We start from the raw sequence: 25,211 nt of genomic DNA on the forward strand, positions 1-25,211 counted from the left end.
TAGGGAGACATTTTTTACTGTGAGAGTGTTGAGGCACTGGAAGAGGTTGCCCAGAGAAGCTGTGGGTGCCCCATCCCTGGAGGTGTTCAAGGCCAGGCTGGATGAGGCTATGAGCAACCTGATCCGGTAGAAGGCAGGGGAGTTGGAACTGGATGATTTTTAAGGTCCCTTCCGACCCAAACCATTCTATGATTCTCTGGATAGAAGCTTTCCAAGGAAGATTTGAATGTGGGAAAAAAGTGTCCACCTAGGAAGGGCAAACCAACCAGGGGAGGGCAGGTGGAGAAATGGTGCTGATTTGAAGCTGATGTTTGAGCTATGATAGAGTTTCAATGAACCACACTGCAAGGGCTGCTGACTCATAAAAATGTGGAAAACTCAAAAGGAAGGCTATGATCCCAGAGCAATTGCATCCATTATGGTATGTCAGACATGTCTTTGATTGCACAAGCCTATAATTAGTTACAAAGAATTGCTTGTCTCTGAAGAAAGAAGAGGAACAAAAGGAATTATTCCCTGTGTTAGTGACTAGCAGGATCAGTGGATAATACTCAAGGATTGCTTTAAATAAAAGCTATTTACTCTTGATAGATTTATATTTATTTTTGCAACTTCAGAGTAAATGCCAGTGATTAAGTAAAATTTAACAAACATTAAGAGTCCTCATAGCAAAGATCTGAAAGTCTAAGGATTAATTTTAGGGCTTCATTCCTGTGTTCCTTTGTTCCTGCATGTAAGAAACCCACTTAAGTATCTTTTGAAATCTACTTTGAGAATTAGGATCTCTTGATTGTGCGGTAAGAAAGAAAGGAAACAACTGGGTTTAATATGAACCGAAAATCGTAGTAAGAGCTGCATTGCATACTTGCTAACACTAGATGGGGTGTAAGGAAAGAGTGAAGGGGAAAGCCAGGGACCAGCAAAACCTTGGAGATCCGAGCTACCGCAGCACAGCAGCTGAGTTTAACTAGGCTGAGCACGGCTTCCTCCACACTTTCAAAAGCCAAACCTGATCATAAGTGGACAAGATACACGTTTGCTCACTCTTCCCATCTCTCTTCCAGCATGGATCTTCACAGTGTGATATTTTAACACACACACACACACACCCCATTAGTCTCATTAACTACATTTATTTGTACACTGAAAGAGTACATAGGTATGTCAGTGACATAGATTGCATCAGCTTCTCTTTACTAAAAAAAGCTCTCTCTCAATATATATATATACACAGCCTTAAAATGCTCCCACTGTAGCTAGCACACAGTATTAAATCTACGCTTATATAAACTACCGTTCTTCACATAGCTTTGTGTATTTTAGAATACATTAAAATTTACCAGGTGGCACATTCTGTTATTCTTTCTCATTGTCCTCATGGTCTAACAGTTGCAATAAATTATGGATATGCATAGTTTATTTATTACTCAAAACAGTTTCTATTACAGAATACAGGCTGTGGAGACAAAACTGCTCTTGCATTTGGAAAGGCAGAAAGTATTTTCAATGCTTAGTGATTTCTGTTATTATGGCTCCATCCTGCAGCTTTTCCGTGGAAGCAGGAAGAGCAGAACAAGGCTCTTTTTGAGACACTGCCTGTTTAATCCTGAGAAATGTGCCATAACCCCTTTTCTTTATCAACTGGTGCTTTTTTTGCTGTCCCTCTTAGCTGCTTTGACCTCCAGTGCACTAACTCAGCAGCACAGGCGAGCCAGCCTCATGGAGTCTCTGACTCCAGGCTTCTCCACGAGCCGGGAGGGATGCTGAGCTGGGCTTGCTGACAAACACACACAGCAACTCAGCAGAAGCGGCAGCCTGCCCGCAGGGTTCATTTCACTCACTTTCTTCTGGTCCTGCGTGAATGAGCTAGACTCCTGTGGATCAATTTATCTCCTCTTTATGAAGTCTGTCCCTGCAGAGACCATTTTAAGTTAATTCAACTTGATAGCCAAGCTTCAAAATCCCCTTGGTTCTCAAAATAGTACAATCTCCTGGTGTTGGATACACAAGCTCTTTTCCTCTATGCTTTTGCTTCCCTTCAAGTAAAAATGCCAAGATCCAATTTCTCTAAACTAGCTTTTAGCTCTGACTTACGCCCCTTGCTGAGTGGACGTTACTCACAGTGAGCCCTAAAAGAAAGTGCTGGTGCACCGAGGAAATGCCACTCCTTGGCAGAACACCCAACTCCCTTAAAACATGCATGCTGGACAGCAAAACACTAAAAAAATACTTTCCCACAACACAGCTTAAGGAAATATTGCTTGCCGGCCACACCCACTTTAAAAAGTGGGAACATGGTAAGAACTTGCGTTCACTGGAAGACATATGAAAAATCTCATTTTGTCAGATTTGTTAGCTTAATCTTACGAAAGTTATTGCTAAACCTGCTGCAGAGGGTTGGTTTGCATCTACTGCCCTGATGGAACCAATGGGGCTGACATTGCATTGGGATTTGGAGGCCAGAGTGCAAACTTCAGATAGCTGGATGAGCAAAGTTGCCAATGTGATTAAAAACAAAACCAAGATGAGCACCTCTACAGGGAAAAAAATCAACACGTTATTTAAAACTAGAATAAAATAAGTTGTGCATCTTGACTAATAATTTTCATAGCAGCAAGGCAGAAACTGGGGAAGGCTGTGGTAGTCCAGGTCACTGGTAGGTTATGAGTCCTCACAGGAGTCCCCGTGCATAATCCTCTTCTGCAGCACTGTTCACATCTTGGATGCTAGAAAGCTGGTGAGAACATCTCTATTTGTGACAAAAGACCATCTTTCATGTCCAAAAACATGAAGCTCACTAGGCACAGAGATGGTGAGACAGGCCCAAGTACAAAGGAATAAGGGATACTTTCCTTTGCTCTGCCTGCTTTATGCAAAGCTTCCCGATTATCCAAGGCAGCAGTACGACATGATAAAACAACCCAATATGCTAAACAATATGAAAATGTAAAGAACAACAGGGACTCTGATACACAACTTTGTTGGGTAAGGATGATGGAGAGCATTTCCAGGAAAACAGTCCCTAGCTGTTATCCTGACATACTCTGCATGCCAGGGCTGCCATATTTAGGATGACTTTACTGCCTTAGCTCATAGTCACCCAAAGCACCAATGGTCTGTTCACATCCTCACGTTCAACCTACAATGGCTTGGCAACCTAGCAAAAACCTGGAACTAGCAAGAAACACTTCTTCTTGGACCCAGGGCTAGCTCTAGCCTGAGACGGCACCAGCTGCCTTGGTTTCAAGACTCGGTGATACCAAAATCATATTTAGACCTCAGCCAGAAGGATGATTCCCCAAATACAGTTTGTGATGACCAAAATCTGAATTTATTGCTTGGGAGCTGTGCTGGGGGGAGAACACTAGAGAATAAAATATCTCATTTTGCACAGACAAGCTACAGCACAGAGTACATGAATGTATATGTGTGTTCCAGGCTAAACTTAAGCTGTGCCTTCTAAAATAAGAGATCGCTACAGATTGACTTGTTGAAACACTCCAGAATCTACTGGGATCACCAGGATGAGTGTGAATTAGGAAAAAAGGGGTGGATTTCTGTAATACCTATCAAACCAGAAAGTAGACAGAATGTGTAGTCAATTCATTCATGGCACCAAGCAGACCTCTGTTACTACCTGCTTATGTTTACTTAAGATCTCACAATCTAGAAGTGACAAACCTTTCTTTTCCTAACTACCCAGTTACTGTGGGCAGTTACTGTGATGCACAATTTTTTGCTGATATACTGATTAACGAAGAAAAATGGCAATATATTTTGACTTTCTCTTTAATCTACAATAAATTAAAATGATGCCTCAGTCTTACTATAAACCTCAAAGACAGATTTTGAAGACAGACTTCAAGAAACCAAAATAAAGTGTATTATGGAACATGACTCTTCATTTTTACTATTCATCAGCAACCACGAAGATCTGGCTCTAATCTTGAAATCATTACTAACATGTTAGTTTAAGAGTCACAGTCATTTCTACGCTTTGTACAGCTCATTCTTTGTTTTCTTCATGAGATGGTCAATTCAAGGTGGTTTTCTGGATAAAATTTAGATCATTCTCTTAGATGTCAAGATTAATCCTAATGCACTGCACTCTCCCATGAATGACTGCAGACTGCAAAGTGTCTTTCAAAAAGGATAAAATGGACACGTCATGCAGTAACCAAGTAAATGCAATCCCTGATTAATATGCAAGTTTGAAAAGTTCAGAAAATGTCAATATACTCCATAGATGCACCCTGTTTTTGGAAAAGTCTTTCTTTGTTTTCCTTCTGTATAAACGTCATTCCACATTAATTTCACTCCAGCAGATTTTTATAAACTCAAGTCAATGATGATGTGTTCAAATATTTGAGTGTTTCCTTTAAAGCTAGAGGCAAAGAAAAAATCTCTTCGATCCGTTGACACAGCTGTGAAAGACCGTGGCGCTTGCACATAGATTTCTTTAAATAATATGAAAAGCTTCTTTTCACCATCCCACTGGTATATCTGGGAGAAGGTATAGTCACTTCCCAAGGCTAGGTAGTAATTGTTCTTGAAGGAGAAAGGCTGTAGCGTCATGGCTCCTCGGGATGGAAGAGCTTGTATCTCCACAAACTGTTTGCTGTTCCATTTCATAACTCTGGAGTCACCAATGAATCTTGTCAGGGTGATGTACAAGTTATCTTGTATCCTGAAACTCTTCACAGCCAAGACGTCTTCCATGTTGGGGATTTCACTGTGTGGGACGAACTTTTTGGAAGCTTTGTTCCACTGGAGTATAATGGGAACCTGCGAGCGGCTAGAGAGGATTAAATGGGATTTGCCATCGATATCGAGAAACTCAGCATCGGTGTCCCTGAACCACTCATGAAGGGACTGGTAGGAGTAAAATCCTTTGTTATTCCACTTGTAAACTGTTGACAAACCTGCTTTGGAGCTATCTGCTATAACAAAAAACATTTCACTGTCTATCTCAAAAAGCTCTATATCATTTGGCTTGGAAATGCGAGATACTTCAATATCCTGGAATTTGACAAACTTCGTCCAGCTTTCGTCATACTTGTAAATGTGTGAGCCACCGAAGAGCTGTGCCACCACCACAAAGACTTGGTCACCAACAAGAATGGCTTTACATCCCACTATGGACTGACCTATAGCCCAAAGAAAATAAAAAAAAATAAAAGCACATATATTAGCACAGTTTAGAGCATCCCTTAAAGGTACAAAGCACATGAGCTTTTTTTTTCATGCTTTCTTCTCCCCACTAACTGAAAAGGTGACTTCAAATGTTGGAAATGTCACACCCCTCCAAGTGTGCAAGTATGAGGGACCTGAAAACACTCATTCCTTTTAATCAAGAATACTTTTTATTTCTGTTAGTTCAAGCACGTGCCCCCTAATATCCAAAATGACTATGTAAGATGAATTTTATTATTCAAAGATAAAAGAGTTGCTATGACTCAGCAGGAATCTGAATCTCTTGTTCTTGAAATGTCTGTCTTTTCAGCTTAAACAGAAGAATGACATAACAGTCAATTTTTCTTTCTCCAAGGGGGCCAGAGTCACCTTTTCACTACTGTAAATAGAAATATTGATGCACCTTGTGGATATATCACCTGACAGCAGGATGGAAAAGATAAATTTATCTCTGTTGTTTTGTTAAGTACTCTTGAGATAACATTACACTAGAAATATTTAGTAATATTGCAGTTGCCAGATTAGATCAGATCGGTCACAGTCTGTTTTGAGAATGTCAAATCACTATATAAGAACCACACCAAAAAAGTAACAAACAGACTGTTTACAAAAGGCTCTGTTGGAAGAAGGGAGGAATCCTCTCTGAGGAGCACAGTTTAAGCAGAACTGTAACTGCACAGATTTCCCTATGCATCCTTGGTCATGGTCACTACAGGAGACTCACCCTGTCATCTCTCCTGGTCCCCTTACCTGGTGTTGTTTCACAGCCAGCTTGGGATGATCTACCACCCTTCCAGTGAAGGAGGGGTGAGATTAATCTCAAGTACCGTAAGGTATCTGCAGCATAGACATGAATGTTCGAGCTGATCATCCAGGCTCTTTCTGGTCTAACTTCATTAACAAGCACTCCAGAAGAGATTTCACCTGGCCTATAGATGCCACCTTTTGCAGAGGACAGCAACGCCTATTCTCTGCATGTTGACTGTAGAAACAATCTTGACAACTAGCTCATGTTGTAAAGGGCTGAATTCACATATCTGTATACCAACATAGTGAAACTCCCCACAGAGAACATAGTTGGCTCCTGAGCTCTAAAAAAAGCACTCTTTAAGCTCCGCAAGAGGCTCTTTGCATGCCTGTGTCCCCTAGCAAAAGTCTCTTGCTCACTTAGATTTTGGAGTCCAGAGCTCAAGCTCAGGCCTTCCAGGAACACAGGACTTTTGTTTGAGAAACAAATCTGGGCAGGTATGTGGGGTGTAAAGCTAGAGCACAAGTCCCCAGCAGAACTGTCTCCTAAGAAAGACGTCTGGAAGACAGGTCTCTTTGGAAATGACCCAAACTCTCAACTTCACTTCCAGAGATTTTCTAGAGCTCTGCTAACTCTCTCCAGGCCATCAGCTTCTCAGTTTACACCCACAGGTATACGTTCCCACTAAGATACTAAACATGACAAAATCTAATATAGAAAAATTTTTCATTTCCAAAATCTCCTGACAGAGGAGTAGAATCTTGTAAACTTTCATTAGTTACACACACAGCTGACCCAAGGAAGTACATGCTTGCTGCCTTTGTAGGCAACGCCAGATCAGGACACAGCATACTCTTTGTTTCCCCAAATGTAATGTAAAAAAATAATCTGTCACATACAACAAGGAGCAGGAGGAAAGGATGCTCAGTGGATAAATTTAGCTCCTCACTCTTCAGAACTGGTAGCCTAAGGCAGCTGTGAAATCAGGCAGCGTATAACAGCTCTAAGGACTCTGTCCCTGCTGTCATGGTGTGACTGAGCTCTGTAAGCAGCATGAGTGTCAGTCAGGGACAGAATGGTTGTTAGCATTAGGAAATCACCTGCCATCCACATGGGCTTTGTGTTTGATGAGTAATCTGTCCAGAATGCTAATTTAGCACGCCTGTAAATGGAAAGTAAATGTGAAAGCTTTACAGTACATCTCTTCAAGTAACAAACACAGTTCAAATATTTCTATGTCATCTTCAGCTGTGAAACACAATTTCCAGGCAAGCCACCACAGACACGTTCATTAGACCTATTTCCTTCTACATGCAGTAGAGTATTTTTATAGTCTCTTTTGCAGGCACTTTGGCAAGAGCGAGGGCTCTTTTAACCTATACTTCAACTTGCAGCGTGATTCAGGCAGTGAGTGTCTAAGCTGGGCCACAACGTGACATTCACAGCAAGCGTTAGTGCCTTCAGAACAATTTACAAGATCAGACAAAACAAAAAAAAAAAGCCTAGTTTGTGTGCTATGATGAGGTTAAATGTGCATATATTAACAAGATGCACTACTCCATGAAGCTAATCATGTCTAAACACTACACACTGTGAAACACCAACAGTTCATCAACGACTGGATTCCTAGCGTTCATATACCTGTGATATTGTCATAACTCCTGAAATTCATTTCAATGTGATCCCACTCCAGCACCATGCAGTTCTCCATGCTGGGCTGTGCAATGGCTACGAACACATCATTCTTTGAGTTGAACGTATCCACTGAAACTGACTGGTAGGGCAAAATCTGGTGAACAATAAAATCTAGAAACACACATTTACAACAGTTAGTTAGGACACATCCATACCAGAAACACAGATTAAGTGATAGCTGATTACAATGATTTACACAGAAAATGAGTAAAACACTCTGGATTTTTTCATAACAGGAAAGTGTCAGTGCTCAAATTAGGCATACAGCAACAGGGTAAAGCTCCTGCTTTAGGCTTCAGAAACTGTCCTCTGGAAATACAGTTGCCGAGATCGAATATATAAATAGTTGCAGAAATTGGATTTTCCAGCTAGGCTGGCTGGTATCAATGAAATCAGGATGTTGAGAGAGAAGTCTTTTTCCCCACATCCGGAAGTTGCTTTTCTGTCAAGTGAAATGGCCTTGCTAGAATCACTTTCAAGCTAAGAGACAGCAACTTCCAGCTGAAGTCCAATAACTTCTTAAGTCATGCAAGTTTAATCACCAGCAATTTGTGTTATGCTAAACCAGGCAGAAAGTGAAATGATAATCTGAAGTTTGCCTGGGGATAACCCCAGTTCAGCTACATGATAGGCAAAACGGTGTAATCAAAAGCTCAGTTAACATAACATTTTATGGGACACTGTAAAGTAGTTTAGGCATAAAATAAAAGCAACCTGCAAATTACTACCCAGTGGAAAACTTATTCTAGATACTAAGACTGAGGAGTTGGAGCAACCTGTAACGACTAGGAGTGTAACTCCAAAATTCAAGATTTATTCTCAAAATCCAAGTGTCTTAGTAGATTTAACTCTCACATTCACCCTGGGCTAAGTCAGCAGTCAACATAAAGCAAATCTGCTGCAAAAAGAGGAGACTTCAGTCTGAATTCCATTTTTGGCCTGACCATTGGGCAAGGTCATTATTATCAGAAGAAGACACCAATATAACAGAGCTGACAAAGAAAACCCAGGTCTAGAACGTAGCAGAAGGCCTGTGCTGAAGCTACATATGGATATAGGATGCATAGAAAAGGGAATGCATCTTCTGCGATAATGGAGTTTCTCTGCAGAACCGCACATCACTCCGTTTCAAGCTCCATTTGTTACATGCTTTCACCATGCACTCCTACGCTCCAAGGGCCTGAGCATCCAGGGATTTTGGCGAAATGGTAATTAAGTTCTCATTCGAGTCCCTCATTTTGGTGCATTATGAAATAATTGTTTTCAAATGAAGAACTCTCTCTCTCTGCATGCTTGAAAGCCTTGCCCTTGAGAAGTTACACTTTTGGAGAATAAAGATAGATGACTACCATTAAACAAACAGAGCAGATTCTACAGCTGCAAAAGAAATAACAGTCTCCATTCTTTGAGGGACTACTATAAATAGAGTTCAGGCTTGATTCATAAGTGCTGTTAGGAAAACAAGAAAGTTATCTTCATTCTCACTGGGAAAATAAAAGGACTGGGGAAAACTGACACCAAAATACGCAGAAAGTAAAATTAAGTGATAAATCATGAAAGGTAGCTAAGGATGGAACAATAACAGATGCAGTCACAGAAAATCAAAACATCTTTAAAACTTCAGAAAAAAAAACCTCGGAAAATTAATGCAGAAAAAGACATCTCTTGAAATCTGAACAGTTGTGAAACACTTTGAGGGAATCTTGACTTTAAATAAACCAGTCTGTGTGTTAAACCTCACTGCTCATTCAAAATGATTCAGTGTTAACACAACTATTTTTACTTGTACCTGTCACTGGGCTCTTTATGTTACTGGATGAATAAAAATGGGTAACGAAATCAGTCATAATAAGTGAAAAGCAATAAACATTGTTTTTAGCACCAGCTGGAAATGCCAGATGCTAATGTGGAATAGGGTTACACAGTAAGGGGGTCCTGCCACATCAGGATTGCCAAAAATTTAGGGTTTGGGAGCTTGATTTATTTTCACAGGCAGGTCCATTTGCTTTAAAGCTAGAAAGAGCGCATACAGTAAGTACAGGGTTGGAGGGGAGTTTCCAACATTCTTCTCTTTTAAGCTGGATCACTTTGCATAGCAGAGGCAAGAGGACGCAGCCTGTGTGGTTTCCCCTATGCCCCTGGCTGCATGGGCTATCAGTCTCTGCCCCTTGTCCCGATTCACGGATTCACTTTCCCCACCTCATGACGTGGTTTTAACACTGCTTTCTGCCAGCTGAGGCCCCCTGTTCTTCAGCTGCCCACTCCACCTCTGCTCCTTTGTTTGTTGAACCAGCGCAAGCTGTCACAGATGAGGTTGGGCTCATTTCCCTCCTGACAGCCTCTGCTCTGGCTGATCCCAGCACACAGGAGCATGGATGCAGAGAGGGAGCATGTGGGGAATGCTAGAGGACACTAAAGAAAAAGAGGAGCAATAACCTCCTTGGGCAGAAGCTCCTGAACTGCATCCTATGACATGGCCTTTCTTCACTGGGGTGGAGGCTTCTACTCCAGATGAGGCTACTTGGTACCTGGAGGTGCTGTCAGGGAGCATTAGCTGTCCCTTCTTGTCTCCCACCAGGGCAGCACAGCTGGTCTCCAGCACAGGAGTGAGTACAGAGTACGTAACTCTTAATTTGCAAACTACCCTCCTTCCAGCCAGCAGGGAAAGAGACGACCCACCTCCAGGAGACAGTCCCAGCTAGGTAAAGAAAGAGGAAATCGAGCTTCCAAATATTGGCAAGATGATCCCTGCTGGCAAGTCTGACCAAAACAGATCCCAGGCACACACACAGCCTGCTTCCAGTGACTGTGGGAGTATGAGGCCTGTTTTCCAGTCTCCTGAAAGTAAGTATGTATTCCCTTGCTGTCCTTACAGTCCCTGCACAGCCCCTTCACACACTGTTGTGGGAGAAAGATGAGAAATGAAGTGAAACTGCTTCGCCTGCCTCCATGCTGCAAGGAGTGAGAAACGGAAAACATAGATGCTATCACAAAAAGAGTTAAAAGTGCAGATCACTGACACTGTGAATCACTTTCTCTGTGAATAAGCGTTAGAAGCATTTTGTTATTTGGCTTTTTTTTTTTTTTTTAATATGGCACCACCTCTTTACATCTCTCCTCCCGTCATCATTGCAGTAGTTCAGAGGATGCAATGAACTGATGGAGCCACCGAGATGTATGTTTCACCAAGCCACTGCTTTGTTACCACATCCTACATCCAGTCATGCTTGACATAGAGTACCAGAGAGGAGAAATGGAGAGTCTGATCATGCCCCGCAAAGGAGGGAAATATGGAAGACTAATGTGAACAAAAGAAGTTTGAAGAGCACTGCCTCTCACTGAGTGGGAAAGGAGAATACAGCTACAGGGTGTCTTGCTGTACTTCAAAATATGGCACAAGCCTGAGCCTGTGACTAATCAATCCTCCGGGAATGAGTACGGGCATATCTACAGTCCCTTTGGATCTGGGAGAGGCAATGGCAGAGAAGGAAAAAGCAACTGTGGCCTGACACTGCAGACAGCCAAAGGCACCAGAGGGTTCCAGCTCGAGCAAGGTTCAGCACAGGGGACATGATGCTGTCTCAGGGGTGACACATTCCTGAAGATCTGCATTTCTACCCCTTTCCGTTTTGTCTCTTATGGGTCATTTGTGCATACAGTCTGTCCCACTCAGACACTTCGCAAGGATGCCAGAGCTCCATGTCTTCTGTGCCCTCCACTGCACACGGGAGCTCTGGGAAGGCTGCTGCTTCCTGCCCCAGGCCAGAAGGATTAGGCACACAACACAGCCTTCCTTCAGAGCAGATAGCGAACAACTGGTTTGAAAACATCCTTTACTCTCTGAAGAGTATATTACAGCTCTATGCTGTGCTGTGAGTGCACTTCTTTGATGGCTTTTGAACAGACATTAAATTAGACAATTCTTGCACCACGTAACGCCTTAGCTCCCCAGCAAACTCTACAGCATGTGACATCAGGTTTATGCTAGGTGTCATTTCACTCACAGAAGACAAAGGAACTAACACTAGGGGTCAATTTTGCCTGTAGCTACTATAGTTGGGATTCTAGGTACAAAGAAACGACAGAGAGCTGGTAGGTCAGTATGGGTCTGAGGACGAGGAAGATAAGGCTTGTTCCTGCAGACTGCTGGTGCTGCACGACTGCTTAAAACAGACTGAAATGAAGCAAAGACCACTTTTACTTCATGCTTTTGTGTCTCAGTGGATTTGCAGACACAGAAACATAACTTTGGTACTCTTCTAAGTTACATTTCTCTCCTGCTTTTGACATCCTTTCACATAGCAGATAATGGTGCTTCACCTCTGCTGCTCTTCTGACATATATTTGAATTCCGAGTTCATTCTCTTTACTTTTACATATTGCCTTTGGATTACCTTTCATACCTGCTCCTGAAACATTAATTTACACCACTAGTAATCAACCTTTCTATTGTCTCTTAAGGATGATGGCTGACTTGACAGATGAGAAATCAAATGCCTCTGATATTACAGTCTAGAAGAAAAGGCAGAGTGCTGATATCACATACATGAATAATGAAAAACAATAGTCAGCAGCTGATATTCTCAGTTATATGATGTGACTACATTTAGAGATGGGTAACTGCGGCTGTTCGGTCATAAAATATAAGCATAACCACATGCAAGTTTCTCTTCACTTCCTTCAGCATGCTTTACATTACCTAAAATAAAAATCAAGATCCTAAACAAGACAGTAGTCAGAGTACTATTGGACATTTATCTCCAGCTTAATAGAGGTCCATAAAGATCTGCTGGTGGTGTTGCCACCACATTTGATGCTATTAAATCGCGGCCTATTGAATAAAGATAACAGATACAGCTGCAGTATTTGAACTTCCTTTCATTGCTTGGTGAAATACAAAGATTTTGGGAAGCTCATCTGCCATAACTATATGGCCTTATTCCAGATAACAGAAAGCACTCTGCAATGAAAATTAAGTAATAAAGTGAATCATAATCAAACCTCTTGGAACATGAATTGTCAGAGCTCTTCTCTCATTATCATTTAATCCAAATAAAAGACTCAATACTTACTGTGGTTTCCCGTTTTATGCTTGTTCCAGTACTCAGAAGTGCTTTGCATGTAACCCCTTCCTCCCCCACGTCATGCTCACAGAAGCGAAAGGGTATAGTCTAAACTTCTGATATTTAACCATTTGTAGTGTGCTTAGAAATATACATTCTGAATACCTGTAGTGGTGCATTCATAATCAAAACTTGTCACATCATTTAACTTCTTATCCTGATATTCTGCTGGACCAATACACAGGACATCAGAAACAGTGGAATTTGTCATCTTTAACCACAAAAACAACCACTTGGCTTTGCAGTCACACTCAAATTTATTTCCCCTTAAATCTCTAAAAAACACACAGAAATAAACATATTTGAAAAAGTTGATAGCAATACGAATACTACAGAACTGTTATCACCTTGACATGCTGAATATAAAAATATCTGAGCAGCTTTGAACTGTTTTTGAGCTGAGAACAGAGAAGTTACTTAAGGTTTATTTGGACTCCCCTGCTATGGACTCTCCTTCACTGAGAGCTGTCCTTGGGAAAACTGTTTCAATCTAGGAAATATGCTCACATATAATGGTACTAATAGAGCACCTTGATTCACTGTAACGTCTGAAGTCACTCATGTCTAGAAGTTTTCATAGGACTAGGACTGTAATGTAATAAATCCTGAGTCTGGTTGTTTGCTGTAAGCCTCCTTCCCATCATCTACCACTGACACAGATAAATCCCATTCCTTCACTGCTCCAGCAACACTGGTTGACAGAGTCGCCTTGCTGGTACTATTGCTCTGTTACACTAATAAACAGAGGCAAGGCTTGTATTTTAAAGTCACTGCTGATATAGAGTTAATTTAACCTCCTTCTACTAACGTACATGCAATTTCAACACCATAGTTATTCTTCAATCCCCTGGCAACATTTTTGGCTTGCAATTATAATTTTTCGGAGAGCCAGGCTAAAAATAGGGGAAGTTGACTAGCAACTCAGTTATACAAGAAAACACTGACAGTAAGTCAGCAATGTGCTACAACTGCACCAAAATAAAAAAAAAATAAAGGGTTTTCTTTTTTAATTAATTAATTAATGCCTTTTACTAGAATTATCTCAGGGAATACATGCAACAATAACAGGGAAAAATTATCAAAGAAACTGTAATTTTAAAACTCATTGTTTCCCTTTCCCTAAAAATATGATTTATATGAAACATCACAAAGAAGTAGAATAATGCAAGCTATGTGCAGCATCATGAAAAGCAAGTGATTTGAAAAATATCAGTTATTTAGAGAAGCCTACAAACAATTTTAAAATGAGAAAAGCTAGAACAACGGAACGCACATTTCTTTTCTGTGCAGATACCAGACACAGCACCACACAAACGCAGAACTCAAAGCTCAGAGTAACCAAGTGACAGAAGCAGGCACTCAACAGAAAGATTCTCATTACTTACAGTTCAATTAAAGAATCTAGATCACTGAAGACATCCCTCGGCAGAGCTTTGAGATGGTTATTGGCCAAAGAACTAGAAAAGAAAGTTAGAGCTTGGTATCAGTGCTGTCTCTTTTCTGGCTGACTCTTTCTAAGTCTGAGCTCACTAATTGAGTGTTAATTATCTGATATCGTTCAGCCGCTGGCATTGTTAGTAACAGGCACATATTAACTATTCTCATTCAACAATGGTGGTTGCTTGATGAAGCTGATGTAAAAGACATAAAGCTTTTTTGTTTCACAGGATTGTTAATCACGAGTAGCTAGTGGTACCAGTGGCAGCATCCACAAGACGCAGCCGCACCCCACCTGCGAGTGTCCACAGGCAGCCAGACATGCTGCAGCGCTGCCCGAGCAGGAATTGTTTAAAGACTTATCTTTTCATTTGTAGAAGGCACATTGCTGACAATGAGAGGAAGCTGATGCAAGGAGGGGGAGGGAGACTTTCCATGTGGCAGCAAAACCAGCAATCCCCAAGATGAGTTTTGTTCAAGTACAAATTGTAGTCTTCTTGGACTTCAGTAAAGCCTTTGACAGTTTCTCACAGCATTCTGCTTACGGAACTGTCTGCCTCTGGCCTGGACAGGCGCACACTCTCCTGGGTGAAAAACTGGTTGGATGGCTGGGCCCAGAGAGTAAGTGGAGTTAACTCCAGCTGGAGGCTGGTCACAAGTGGTGTCCTCCAGGGCTCAGTGCTGGGTCCAGCCCTGTTCAATGTCTTTATCAATGACCTGGATGAGGGGATTGAATGCACCCCAAGTAAGTTTGCAGACAAAACTAAGCTGGGTGGAAGTGTTGACCTGCTGGAGGGTAGGGAGGCTCTTCAAAGGGATCTGAACAGGCCGGACCGATGGGTTGAGACCAACAGCATGAGGTTTAACAAGGCCAAATGCCAGGTCCTGCATTTGAGGCACAACAACCCTATGCAGTGCTACAGACTAGGGGAAGAGTGTCTAGAAAGCTGCACAGAGGAGAAGAATTTGGCAGTGTTGGTTGACAGCGACTGAACATGAGCCAGCAGTGTGCCCAGGTGGCCAAGAAGGCCAATGGCATCTTGGCTTGTATCAGAAACGGCGTGGCCAGCAGGTCCAGAGAAGAGCAATAAAGCTGGTGAAAGGACTGGAGAACAAGTCTTACAAGTAGCCACTGAAGGAACTGGGGTTGTTTAGCCTTGAGAAGGGGAGCCTGAGGGGAGACTTTATTGCTCTCTACAACTACCTGAAAGGAGACTGTAGAGAGGAGGGAGAGCTGGCCTCTTCTCCCAAGTGTCAGGGGACAGGACAAGGAGGAATGGCCTCAAGCTCTGCCAGGGAAGGTTCAGACTGGACATCAGAAAAAAATTTTTCATAGAAAGGTTCACTGGGCACTAGAACAGGCTGCCCAGGGAGGTCACCATCCCTGGAGGTATTTAAAAGACAGGTGGATGAGATGTTCAGGGTTATGGTTTAGTGGCAGATAGGAATGGTTGGACTCGATGATCCTAGAGGTCTTTTCCAACCTAGTGATTCTGTGATTCTGAAATTAGGAAGTGTTAAATAACTTACAGGTGAGTCAGGTCTCGAAGGCCACGAAATGCATTTCTTGAAATGGTTTCAATTTTGTTTCCTTCAATGAATCTAAGAAAAAAAAAATAAAATATTTTAATTAGCAGTAATATTAGCACCACCAGTGCTTTAACCTAGCAGGTTCCTGGGTTGCTCCTTCAGACTTAAAGGTCGGGGATTCCTGATGGAGCTGCTCACATTCCCCTTTCTTGGGTGGACTGCAAGGAACGATTCAGGTACCAGGTAGCACACATACTCCACAGAATTGGAACAAAATGAACAAAGCAAAAAATATTATTGCTCTCTTGGTTAAGCCTCCTGGGATGTGTTGTGTGAGGCAAGAGATCTGCACAGGACAGGCTTCCAAGATAGACTGTAGAAGTTAAAGCCCTACCTTCTTCTCACAAATCACCTGCATTTTAGTCACGGGGCAGCATAGCCCCCTATTAGGGCTGCCCAGGCTGCAGAGGAATGCTCTGACAGGGAACTCCCACGGCTGCACGCACAGTGCCACCTCGACAGCCACAAAGCCTGCAGGCTCTCTGCCCGCTGTCACCGCTGTGACACGAACAGCAGCTACATACTGGTGGACATCTGAAGTATGCATAAATGGCAAGACTACTGCTTTATTTCTCTGCTTGCTGCTGCAGTTCAGCTCTCTCCCCAGCCAGGATGCCACCTCTGCAGGGTGCCCAACTGCACACAAGTCATGGCCCCGTGCGCTGAGGAAATGACAGGTACGTATCGATTCCGGGAGGCTGCTCCTCCTGACTACACGTCAGCATTTAAAGTGCTGATACTTGAGCATCTTGACCCCTGAGTGCTTAAGGATGCAACCCTAAATACACTGTCAGCCCTGCAAAGCGATTGCATCCAGGTGGCCATCAAGATATTGCATGGTACAGCAGTACAGCTGGATGAAGAAAACTGCATGCTGACTTTATAAAAGGTTTCTGAGACAGAAGTATCTCCCTTGCTCCTATGCATCCTTTCTTGCCTTCCAGGGAAATACAGGGAAAAATGCTACGACCCAAGGTCTCTTCAAGAGAGTCAAGATGGAGATGCAGGAGATGTCAAGTGCTCTTGGTTCTGCAGTTTAGGCACAGCCAAAATTCTTCATGAAGTGACCACTACACTGATTGCAGGCAAAGGGTGCAGCTGAGAAACCACTGCATCTGTGTGAAGGATGTCAGAACAGGGTCAGCCGTACTCTGCTACAAGGCTGCCTGGGGACACAAATTCAATCTGCAGAACAGAGAACCAAACTGCCTCCTGACACCCACCCCGGCACCTGCAGCCCTGCACACCGCCAGTTCACCAGTCCATGAAAATAAACACAGCTTCACTGAGCACGCTGCAGCGAGATGATGGACATTTGTGCTGACACTCAGTAATCTGCTAGATTCCTGAGTCACTAAACCAGGCCTCGAAGGGATGCTCCCCTGGGAATGTCCCCATATTTATCAGACCTGTCTCATGCAGGCTCTGTACATGGAGCCAACTAGTTTAAGGGTGCACTGAATGCACAGCAGGACACAGAGAGAGGGAGAGATATTTATGTATGTATGTATGTATCTGGTGTTGGTGCTCCCCAGCTGCTCTTCATCCAAGGACTTTGTTCTGTACACAAAAAAACTTGTCTTTCTTGTTTGTCAGTGAGGTTTCCTTATTCTCCATAAGGTCCGATCACTGGTGACTAAAGCTGTTTTAGTGTTATTGGCAGCATTGCCAAAAAAAAAAGATTGGGAAATAAATGTAATGTAAAAATCAACAAAGAGAGGAACTAAGTAGAGAAAAGTTAAAGAAATCTAAATAATATAAATAATCACAATGTTTTATATTATATGAAATATATATTTATATTGTCATATATTTATAATATAAATAGATATACCACAAGCATTCAATAGGATATCAGAGCAAAGACGAAGTCAGAGAGGAAAGTTTGGGGGAAGAGCAGCAGTCTGGTAATCTGGTGGTTCTGGGCAGTACACGGATACTCTGCACCTCCTCTTCAGGCTGCCAGCAGGCCAGGAGAGCCTTCCCCACCTCCTTCCTGAGGTCCAAACCCCCTTGACAGTGACGGCACTATTGTGGAAAGCCAGGACAAGTTCTTGCTTAGCAAAGCCTTTTCAGTGTATTGTGACTGCGCAGAGCCACCTCGCATTCACAGCATATTTTAAAAATCCACTGCAACCTTTCAAAAATGGTGAGCCATCATAAAGGACATTTGCACAGGAGTGGAACATAAATCCTTCATCTTCCCTGCTCCTGGGAATCACAGTAAAGATGCAGACTCCACAGCAGGAGTCTTGGCAACTTATCAAAACATCCTGATTTATAAAGGACAGGGGAAGACATAAGATATCAAACTCACAGGTATTCTAGATGGAAGAGACCAGCAAAGGCATCATCTCGGATAATGGTGAAGGAGTTGGAGTTCAGCAAGCTGAAAATGGAGAACAAGCATTAGGAAAGCACATTAAAAATTGACACACTGGATTATGCCCATTGTGTTTATTGCCCATGACCAAACTAATCTTACTGACTCAAGCCCATATTGCCCTATCAGAGAGGCACACATAAAACACTGTGAAACGGTCTATAAAAAAAAAAAAAAATCAAAGGCTTAAAGTGAAGCTAGTTAATGTCCCCTACTCCCCAGGAAAAACGCTTGCTGTGCCATTCACCTTTGTTAAATGCAACCTGATCCTCAACTCTATGGCCCCCTAAGTAGGACAAGGTACCCTTAGAGGGTTGGTCTGCTGAGAGTGGACCTTAGTTGCCCACCACTCCTCCAGCCACACAAAAAACTTCCAAGATACCATCTCAGCACCACTGTTGAGCTCCTAGAAAGGGAGGAGGCCCTTCTGCACAAATACCAGCACTGACTTGTTCTGCACTCCCAGGGGGATGGTCCAAGCTTGAGCTGCAAGACCAGCGACAGCCCATGGCATGGGAGGACAGCATAAGGTTCACACAGCCGGTTTGTCATCTGGAAATGCAGACCTGCGCAAACCACCAAAGACAGAGAATCCTGCCATGCTTGCAAAGCAAAGCCCTGTATCTGCAGTCAGCGAGGAACAGCGGCAGTGCTGCCTGCTCCAGGCACTGCTTTGCTCTTCTGTCTGAACTTCAGGGACAAAAAATGTTAGAGCTGTGCCGGAGCAATTGTCACCTGAACTAGGACAAAGCGGTCAGGGAGAAAGATGCTACACAAAGGCTTTGCCAGCCAAGTTTCTTCTTTGCTGTATCTAGACACAACGATCTCCAGTGTTGACTGGAGATTCTAAGTGATCTCCTTTTAAGAACTTCTAATTCAGTCCAAAAATTGAATGCTATTAAAAAGAAATAATATTTGGAAAATCTCAAAATTTTCTGCTATAAGCGATTATGTCTGCACTAATCGCTTTACTAGAGTAACTTATTAATCCTCTTTTTGTATGGTTTTAGGCATTTTACTAAAATTAATTTAGAAGCCTAATGAGCATAGAATGCAAACCTTTCCTGTGATCCTCAGTTATTATGCTAATACCAGACAAATGCTCCTTAAACTATACCAAAGAAACCTGATAAAGATGCAGACCACTACCAAAAATAAATCCTTGCGTTAGTATTTTACCATGGCTACTGCCACATAAGACACAGTCCTGAAGTACCCAAGTGCTCAATTATGCATGTATCTCCTGTGCCATTTAATCATTCTTTTTTCTCATGTTTGAAAGGAAAAGTCACAAATTACACTAACCAACACAATCTGTCAGGGCCCAAGGTGGTGATGGTGACGACAAACCCCTCTCGCTCCCATGTCCGATCTACTACAAAAAGTGACGTGGGCAACTTCTGACTTTCTCAACAATTGACCTCCACCCACCACCCCACACATCCTAACATCTCCTGGAAATCTGCTACAGCTGAGGAAAAGGGATAACCTTCATCTGCTCTTCCCAGTACACTATCCAAAACAAGCCAGATTCCCCTCATCTCTAAATTTGCACCTACAGTTTCCCTCATCCCGTTCTTGGATTAATTCCTTTCCTTCCCAGTTGCCACAGATCTGCTGTTTGCTTCCATTCACAGGTAGGCAAAGTTCTCCTACTCTCTGCTCAGGGCCCTGTTCTGGCCCTCAAATCCCATAAAAACTTAGGTTTGGGACTGGTGCCACACCAAAGAAGGTGAAAGCCTCCACCTGCTGCTTTCCTCACTTCTCCCTGGAATTTTCCAAGGGGTACCGCTTCCCCAAATGAGACCAACCTTTGAGTCAAACAAGGTGGGAGTGCCCAAGGAGAGGAGGCTGGCCTTCAGGCTACCAGATGCCTCCAGTGACTATCTCTTGCTAAGACCAATTTTAACATCTAGCTCTATGGCAAGCACTTAGTATAGGTTTCTGTCATGCCTCGCACTTTTTTGCTAAAATGTTTTTGTGGCATGCTTTGCTTGGAGGGGGTAAGCGGGTCCTGAGGGGAGGCATAGTGGGTCTGCTTGGTATCAAGCGTTACAGGCAGGCTGCACTCAGCTACTTGGGGGTCAGGCAGTGGCTTGGCTTCTCTGCAGGCTACCAGAGAAAAAAAAATCCAAGCTCCCCAAGGGGGTTGTACTGCACCCAATAGCTACGTGTTCTCCCGGCTACTGCATTCCAGAGCATCTAAACTAAAGCAAGTTTGGCTGAGCTACTGGAGCTGCAGGCACATGCCTGGCCACAACTTGGGCATGACCAAGTGATTTGCCTGAGGTCAGGAAGGAAGGAGGGAGGGCTGCAGAGGACCACCAGGTCAGAAGGCACCTGAAGGGCCACCCTCCAAGAGAAACACCGAAGCACAGAGTCCTGCTGCAGGACACCACCACCACTTCATAGAATCATAGAATCACCAAGTTGCTAAAGACCTCTCGGATCATCGAGTCCAACCATTCCTATCCACCACTAAACCATGTTCCTGAGCACCTCGTCTACCCATCTTTTAAATGCCTCCAGGGATGGGGACTTGACCACCACCCTGGGCAGCCTCTGCCAGTGCCCCATGACCCTTTCTGTGAAAAATTTTTTTCCGATGTACAGTCTGAACCTCCCCTGGTGGAGCTTGAGGCCATTCTCCCCTGTCCTGTCCTCTGTCACCTGGGAGAAGAGGCCAGCTCCCTCCTCTCCACAAGCTCCTTTCGGGTACTTGTAGAGAGCAATAAGGCCTCCCCTCAGCCTCCCCTTCTCCAGACTAAACAACCCCAGCTCTCTCAGCCACTCCTCGTAAGACTTGTTCTCCAGCCCTTTCACCAGCTTTGTTGCTCTTCCCTGGACACTCTCCAGAGCCTCAACATCCTTCTTGTAGCGAGGGGCCCAGAAATGAACACAGCATTCGAGGTGTGGTCTCACCAGTACAGGGACAGAATAACCTCCCTGGACCCGCTGGCCACGCCATTTCTGACACAAACCAAGATGCCATTGGCCTTCTTGGCCACCTGGGCACACTGCTGGCTCATGTTCAGTTGCTGTCAACCAACACTCCCAGGTCCTTCTCCTCTGGGCAGCTCTCCAGCCACTCTTCCCCCAGTCCGTAGCGCTGCATAGGGTTGTTGCGTCCCAAGTGCAGGACTCAGCATTTGGCCTTGTTAAACCTCATGCCATTGGTCTCAGCCCATTGGTCCAGCCTGTTCAGATCCCTTTGAAGAGCCCCTCTACTTTCCACACTTCCACCCAGCTTAGTGTTGTCTGCAAACTTGCTAAGGATGGAAGCAATGCCTTCACCCAGGTTCACTGATAAAGATACTGAACACTGGGGAGGAAAGTCTCTGTTTCACGCAGAGACTTTCCTCCCCAGTGCCTCCCAAGAGCCTTTGCTCATCTCCATCAAACTCGAACGTCCCAACGCCAACACAAAACTCCAGAGCACAGAGCGAGCAGGAGCAAGAGCCACCACACAACACCGGGGAAAAACCCTGCCCTAAACTTATTAAAGCTGGAATGTTAAAAAATACAAGAACTCAGGGCATCGGAAAACACTCTGTCCTCCTCCAGCAACTAAACATACGCTTTATGAAGCAGGTGATGAGTGGAAAACACATCCCTCTTAGGAAACATCAGCCAGAGAAGCTGGGGAGAAACCTCGAGTTCTGTAAGGGACCGGTCACTAACTGGGGGCGCTGAGAAAGCGCTTTAATCAGGGGGCGCGGAGGCGGCGTTTTAATTAATGAGGGGGCGCGGAGAAAGCGCTCTAATTAATGAGGAGGCGCGGGGCAGGCGCCTTTCCCCGTCCATACTCACAGCAGCTGCAGCGAGGGCAGGTGCGAGAACATCCTGTCCTTGACCTCGGCGAAGGTGCCGTTCACCAGGCTCCTGGGGGAGAGAAGGCGCGCTGAGCGGGGCCGGGCGCCTCACACCCCCCCACACACACGCCCGCCGCCGCCCCGCACTCACAGCGAGCCGAGCCCCGCAGGCAGCGCGCGCGGCGCCCCCGCCGCCCCCACGCACAGCGCCGAGCCCCGCCAGCAGCTGCAGGGCGGCCCGCACCGCGGCGGCCTCCGCGCCCCGCACAGCACCGCGGCCGCGCACAGCGCCAGCAGCCGCAGCGCGCGCGCCATCCCCGCGCCCCGCCCCGCACGCGCCGCCCCGCCCCAACGCGCCGCGGGCGGGACCGGGGGGAGCCGGGGGAGGGCACCTGCGAGGGACCTTCCAACCCAAACTGTGCCGTGACCCTATGACTCCACGGTTCTACGGCTCTAAGTCCTGCCTGACCAACCCACTGGCTTTCTGTGATGGGGTAACCACAGCAGTGGACGCGGGGAAAGCAATGAGTGTGATCTACCTGGACTTCTGTAAAGCCAGTCCCCCGCAGCATCCTTCTCTCTGAATTGGAGAGATATGGATTGGATGAGTGGGCGATTTGGTGGGTAAGAAGGTAAGAAATGAGTTGGATGGTTGCATTCAGAGCCTAGCGGTCAGTGGTTATAGAGTCATAGAATCACCAGGTTGGGAAAGACCTCTTCAATCATCGAGTCCATCGAGTCCTGTCTGCCACTAAACCACATCCCTGAGCACCTCGTCTACCTGTCTTTTAAATACCTCCAGGGATGGTGACTCAACCACCTCCCTGTGGTTGACCCTTTCTGTGAAAAATTTTTTTCTGATGTGCAGCCTGAACCTCCCCTGGCGGAGCTTGAGGCCATTCCCCCTTGTCCTGTCCCCTATCACTTGGGAGAAGAGGCCAGCACCCTCCTCTCTACAACTTCCTTTCATGCAGTTGTAGAGAGCAATAGGGTCTCTCCCTGGTCAACGTCCAGATGGAGATCCATGACAAGTGGTGTCCCTCAGGGATCCATACTGGGACCAGTGCTGTTTGATATCTTCATCAATGATATAGACAGTGAGATTAAGTGCACCCTCAGCAAGCTGGTAGATGACACCAAGCTGTGCAGTTGCCACACTGGAAGGATGGGATGTCATCCAGAGGGACCTGGACAGGCTGGAGAACTGGGGCTGTGAGAACCTCATGATGTTCTACAAGGCCAAGTGCAAAGTCCCAGACCTGGGCCAGGGCAATCCCTGATTTCAATACAGGATAGGGAATGATGTGATTGAGAACAGCCCTGCAGAGAAGGACTTAGGGGTGCTGGTTGATGAGAAGCTCGACATGAGCTGGAAATGTGCGCTTGCAGCCCAGAAGGCCAACCGTATCCTGGGCTGCATCAAAGGAAGCGTGGCCGGCAGATCGAGGGAGGTGGTTCTGCCCCTCTATTCCTCTCTCATGAGACCTCATTTGGAGTATTGTGTCCAGTTCTGGAATCTCCAACATAAGAAGGATATGGAACTGTTGGAATGGGTCCAGAGAAGGGACACAAAGATGATCAGAGGGCTGGAGCACCTCCCATAAGAGAACAAGCTGAGAGAGTTGGGGTTGTTCAGCCTGGAGAAGAGAAGGCTCTTGGGAGACCTTATAGCGACCTTCCAGTACCAGAAGGGGCTACAGGAAAGCTGGGGAGGGGCTGTTTACAAAGGCTTGTTGTGACAGGATGAGGGGCAATGAGCATAAGCTGGAGAGGGGCAGATTTAGACTGGACATAAGGAGGAAATTCTTCACTATGAGAGTGGTGAGGCACTGGCACAGGTTGCCCAGGGAAGTTGTGGCTGCCCCATCCCTGGAGGTGTTCAAGGCCAAGTTGGATGGGGCCTTGGGCAGCCTGATCTAGTGGGAGGTGTCCCTGCCCATGGCGGGGGCATTGAAACTGGATGATCTTTAAGGTCCCTTCCAACCCAAAATGTTCTATGACTCTATGACTCTATGATTTTGATTTAAGCTAAAGTACAGTTAAGTTTCATTTAAGCAGTTGTGGTTTTTTGAAAGTTACACAGAATGTCCCTCTGATAGCGTGTTTTCTTTAAAACGGTGTTTTCCAGACATTGTTTGTTCCTTGAAGATGAAAACGTCTTGTGTTCAGTATGATCTGTGCTGAACCAATGTGTCTTCTGTCATCACGTCTGTCTGCAGCTGTTCCCTGTCTCAAATGCAAGGTCAGGCAGAGCTGGAGCCAGCTCCAAATTAGCAAGAGTTTTGACTGTTGCAAAGTTTCATAACATTAAAATTAGACCTTAGAAAGTAATAGAATATGTGTAAGATTTCTGGGAAAATTTATACATATGCATGTAATTGGGAATACATTCTGTAACCAGCCTTTGTCTCGTGGCATGTGATTGATGGAGATTGCTCCCGCATGTTGCCCAGGCCTGACTGATAACGGATGCTTGCTTTCTGACAGTCCAAAATGAGTCTTAGAGAGTTATATTTGCTGGCATTTTCCGTATCACTATTAGCCTTCATAGTGTGAAATTGCATGAACTTTCTTAAGATGTAGAGTGTACATTGTATACTGCACAGTCATGCTTACCAAAGGACCCGAACTCATTGCACGGAAGAGGATGAGAGCCCCCAAATTTGAAGATAAAAAAAGATACCCCTTGGACTACCGAGATAAGACCAGCATCCCTGCCCCTCTAACAGTTCCGTGAAAGCCTCCCATCACCTGGCATCAGAGTTACTGTAGCAAGACCAGCCCCGGGGATGTCTAGATCAAGATAAAAACAGATGAATGATGTCACAGTAGAATTGTAGTTGCTTTGCAAAACAGTAATATGTGTGTATATTAAATAGCGATTGATCATATTGTGTTGTATCTGAATGCCTGAAAGATAACAGAGTCATGTGTAAAACCACATTCATAGAAAGGCTTAATTAAAAGGAAAAGACCTTTGAGATCATCGAGTCTAACTATACCTGTCCACTACTGAATCATATCCCTGAGCACTTCATCTACCTGTCAGGGTGCCCCAATTTGAACAAGACACCTTATACACATGAATAAAATCATTACTCTTGTAAATCTATACATTGCATGCCAGCCTCTCTCCTCAGCTGGCAGGGGCCAGTTGTGACATTTTCATGGCAATTCCTGCTGCTATGTCTGCTGCAGCTGCCTCTCACCATTTACGGCACAGCTCCAGC

The 25,211-nt window shown here is 44.6% G+C and overlaps 1 protein-coding gene across 2 annotated transcripts; it reads right to left on the bottom strand.

The window, feature by feature from the left end:
* Positions 1-1,093: 1,093 nt before the first annotated feature.
* Positions 1,094-25,208, bottom strand: LGI2 (leucine rich repeat LGI family member 2). Of its 2 annotated transcripts, XM_054064364.1 has the most exons (9): positions 25,191-25,208; positions 22,521-22,561; positions 21,980-22,051; positions 18,104-18,175; positions 15,727-15,798; positions 14,145-14,216; positions 12,865-13,034; positions 7,583-7,747; positions 1,095-5,147 (listed from the first exon to the last, which is right to left on the bottom strand). In XM_054064364.1, exons 1-9 carry the CDS (start codon positions 25,191-25,193, stop codon positions 4,330-4,332), a joined length of 1,485 nt encoding a protein of 494 aa, XP_053920339.1. In that variant the 5' UTR covers positions 25,194-25,208; the 3' UTR covers positions 1,095-4,329. The 2 variants fall into 2 exon arrangements, with proteins under 2 accessions (XP_053920338.1, XP_053920339.1); XM_054064363.1 differs by lacking the exons at positions 22,521-22,561; positions 25,191-25,208 and adding an exon at positions 22,133-22,311 and having other exon boundaries at positions 1,094-5,147.
* Positions 25,209-25,211: the final 3 nt, after the last annotated feature.

This window comes from Cuculus canorus, chromosome 4 (genome assembly GCF_017976375.1).
Source record: "Cuculus canorus isolate bCucCan1 chromosome 4, bCucCan1.pri, whole genome shotgun sequence".
NCBI classification, from domain to species: Eukaryota; Metazoa; Chordata; class Aves; order Cuculiformes; family Cuculidae; genus Cuculus; species Cuculus canorus.

What these genes read in the sequence shown, in the direction of transcription:
- LGI2 (XM_054064363.1), bottom strand. Translation starts at nt 22,296, where the DNA reads ATGGCGCGCGCGCTGCGGCTGCTGGCGCTGTGCGCGGCCGCGGTGCTG. An exon ending in CTCTTCCATCTAGAATACCT is followed by an intron (nt 15,799 to 18,103) that starts GTGAGTTTGATA and finishes TTTTTTTCTTAG; the next exon opens with ATTCATTGAAGGAAACAAAA. An exon ending in GAGTTATGACAATATCACAG is followed by an intron (nt 5,148 to 7,582) that starts GTATATGAACGC and finishes TTTGGGCTATAG; the next exon opens with GTCAGTCCATAGTGGGATGT.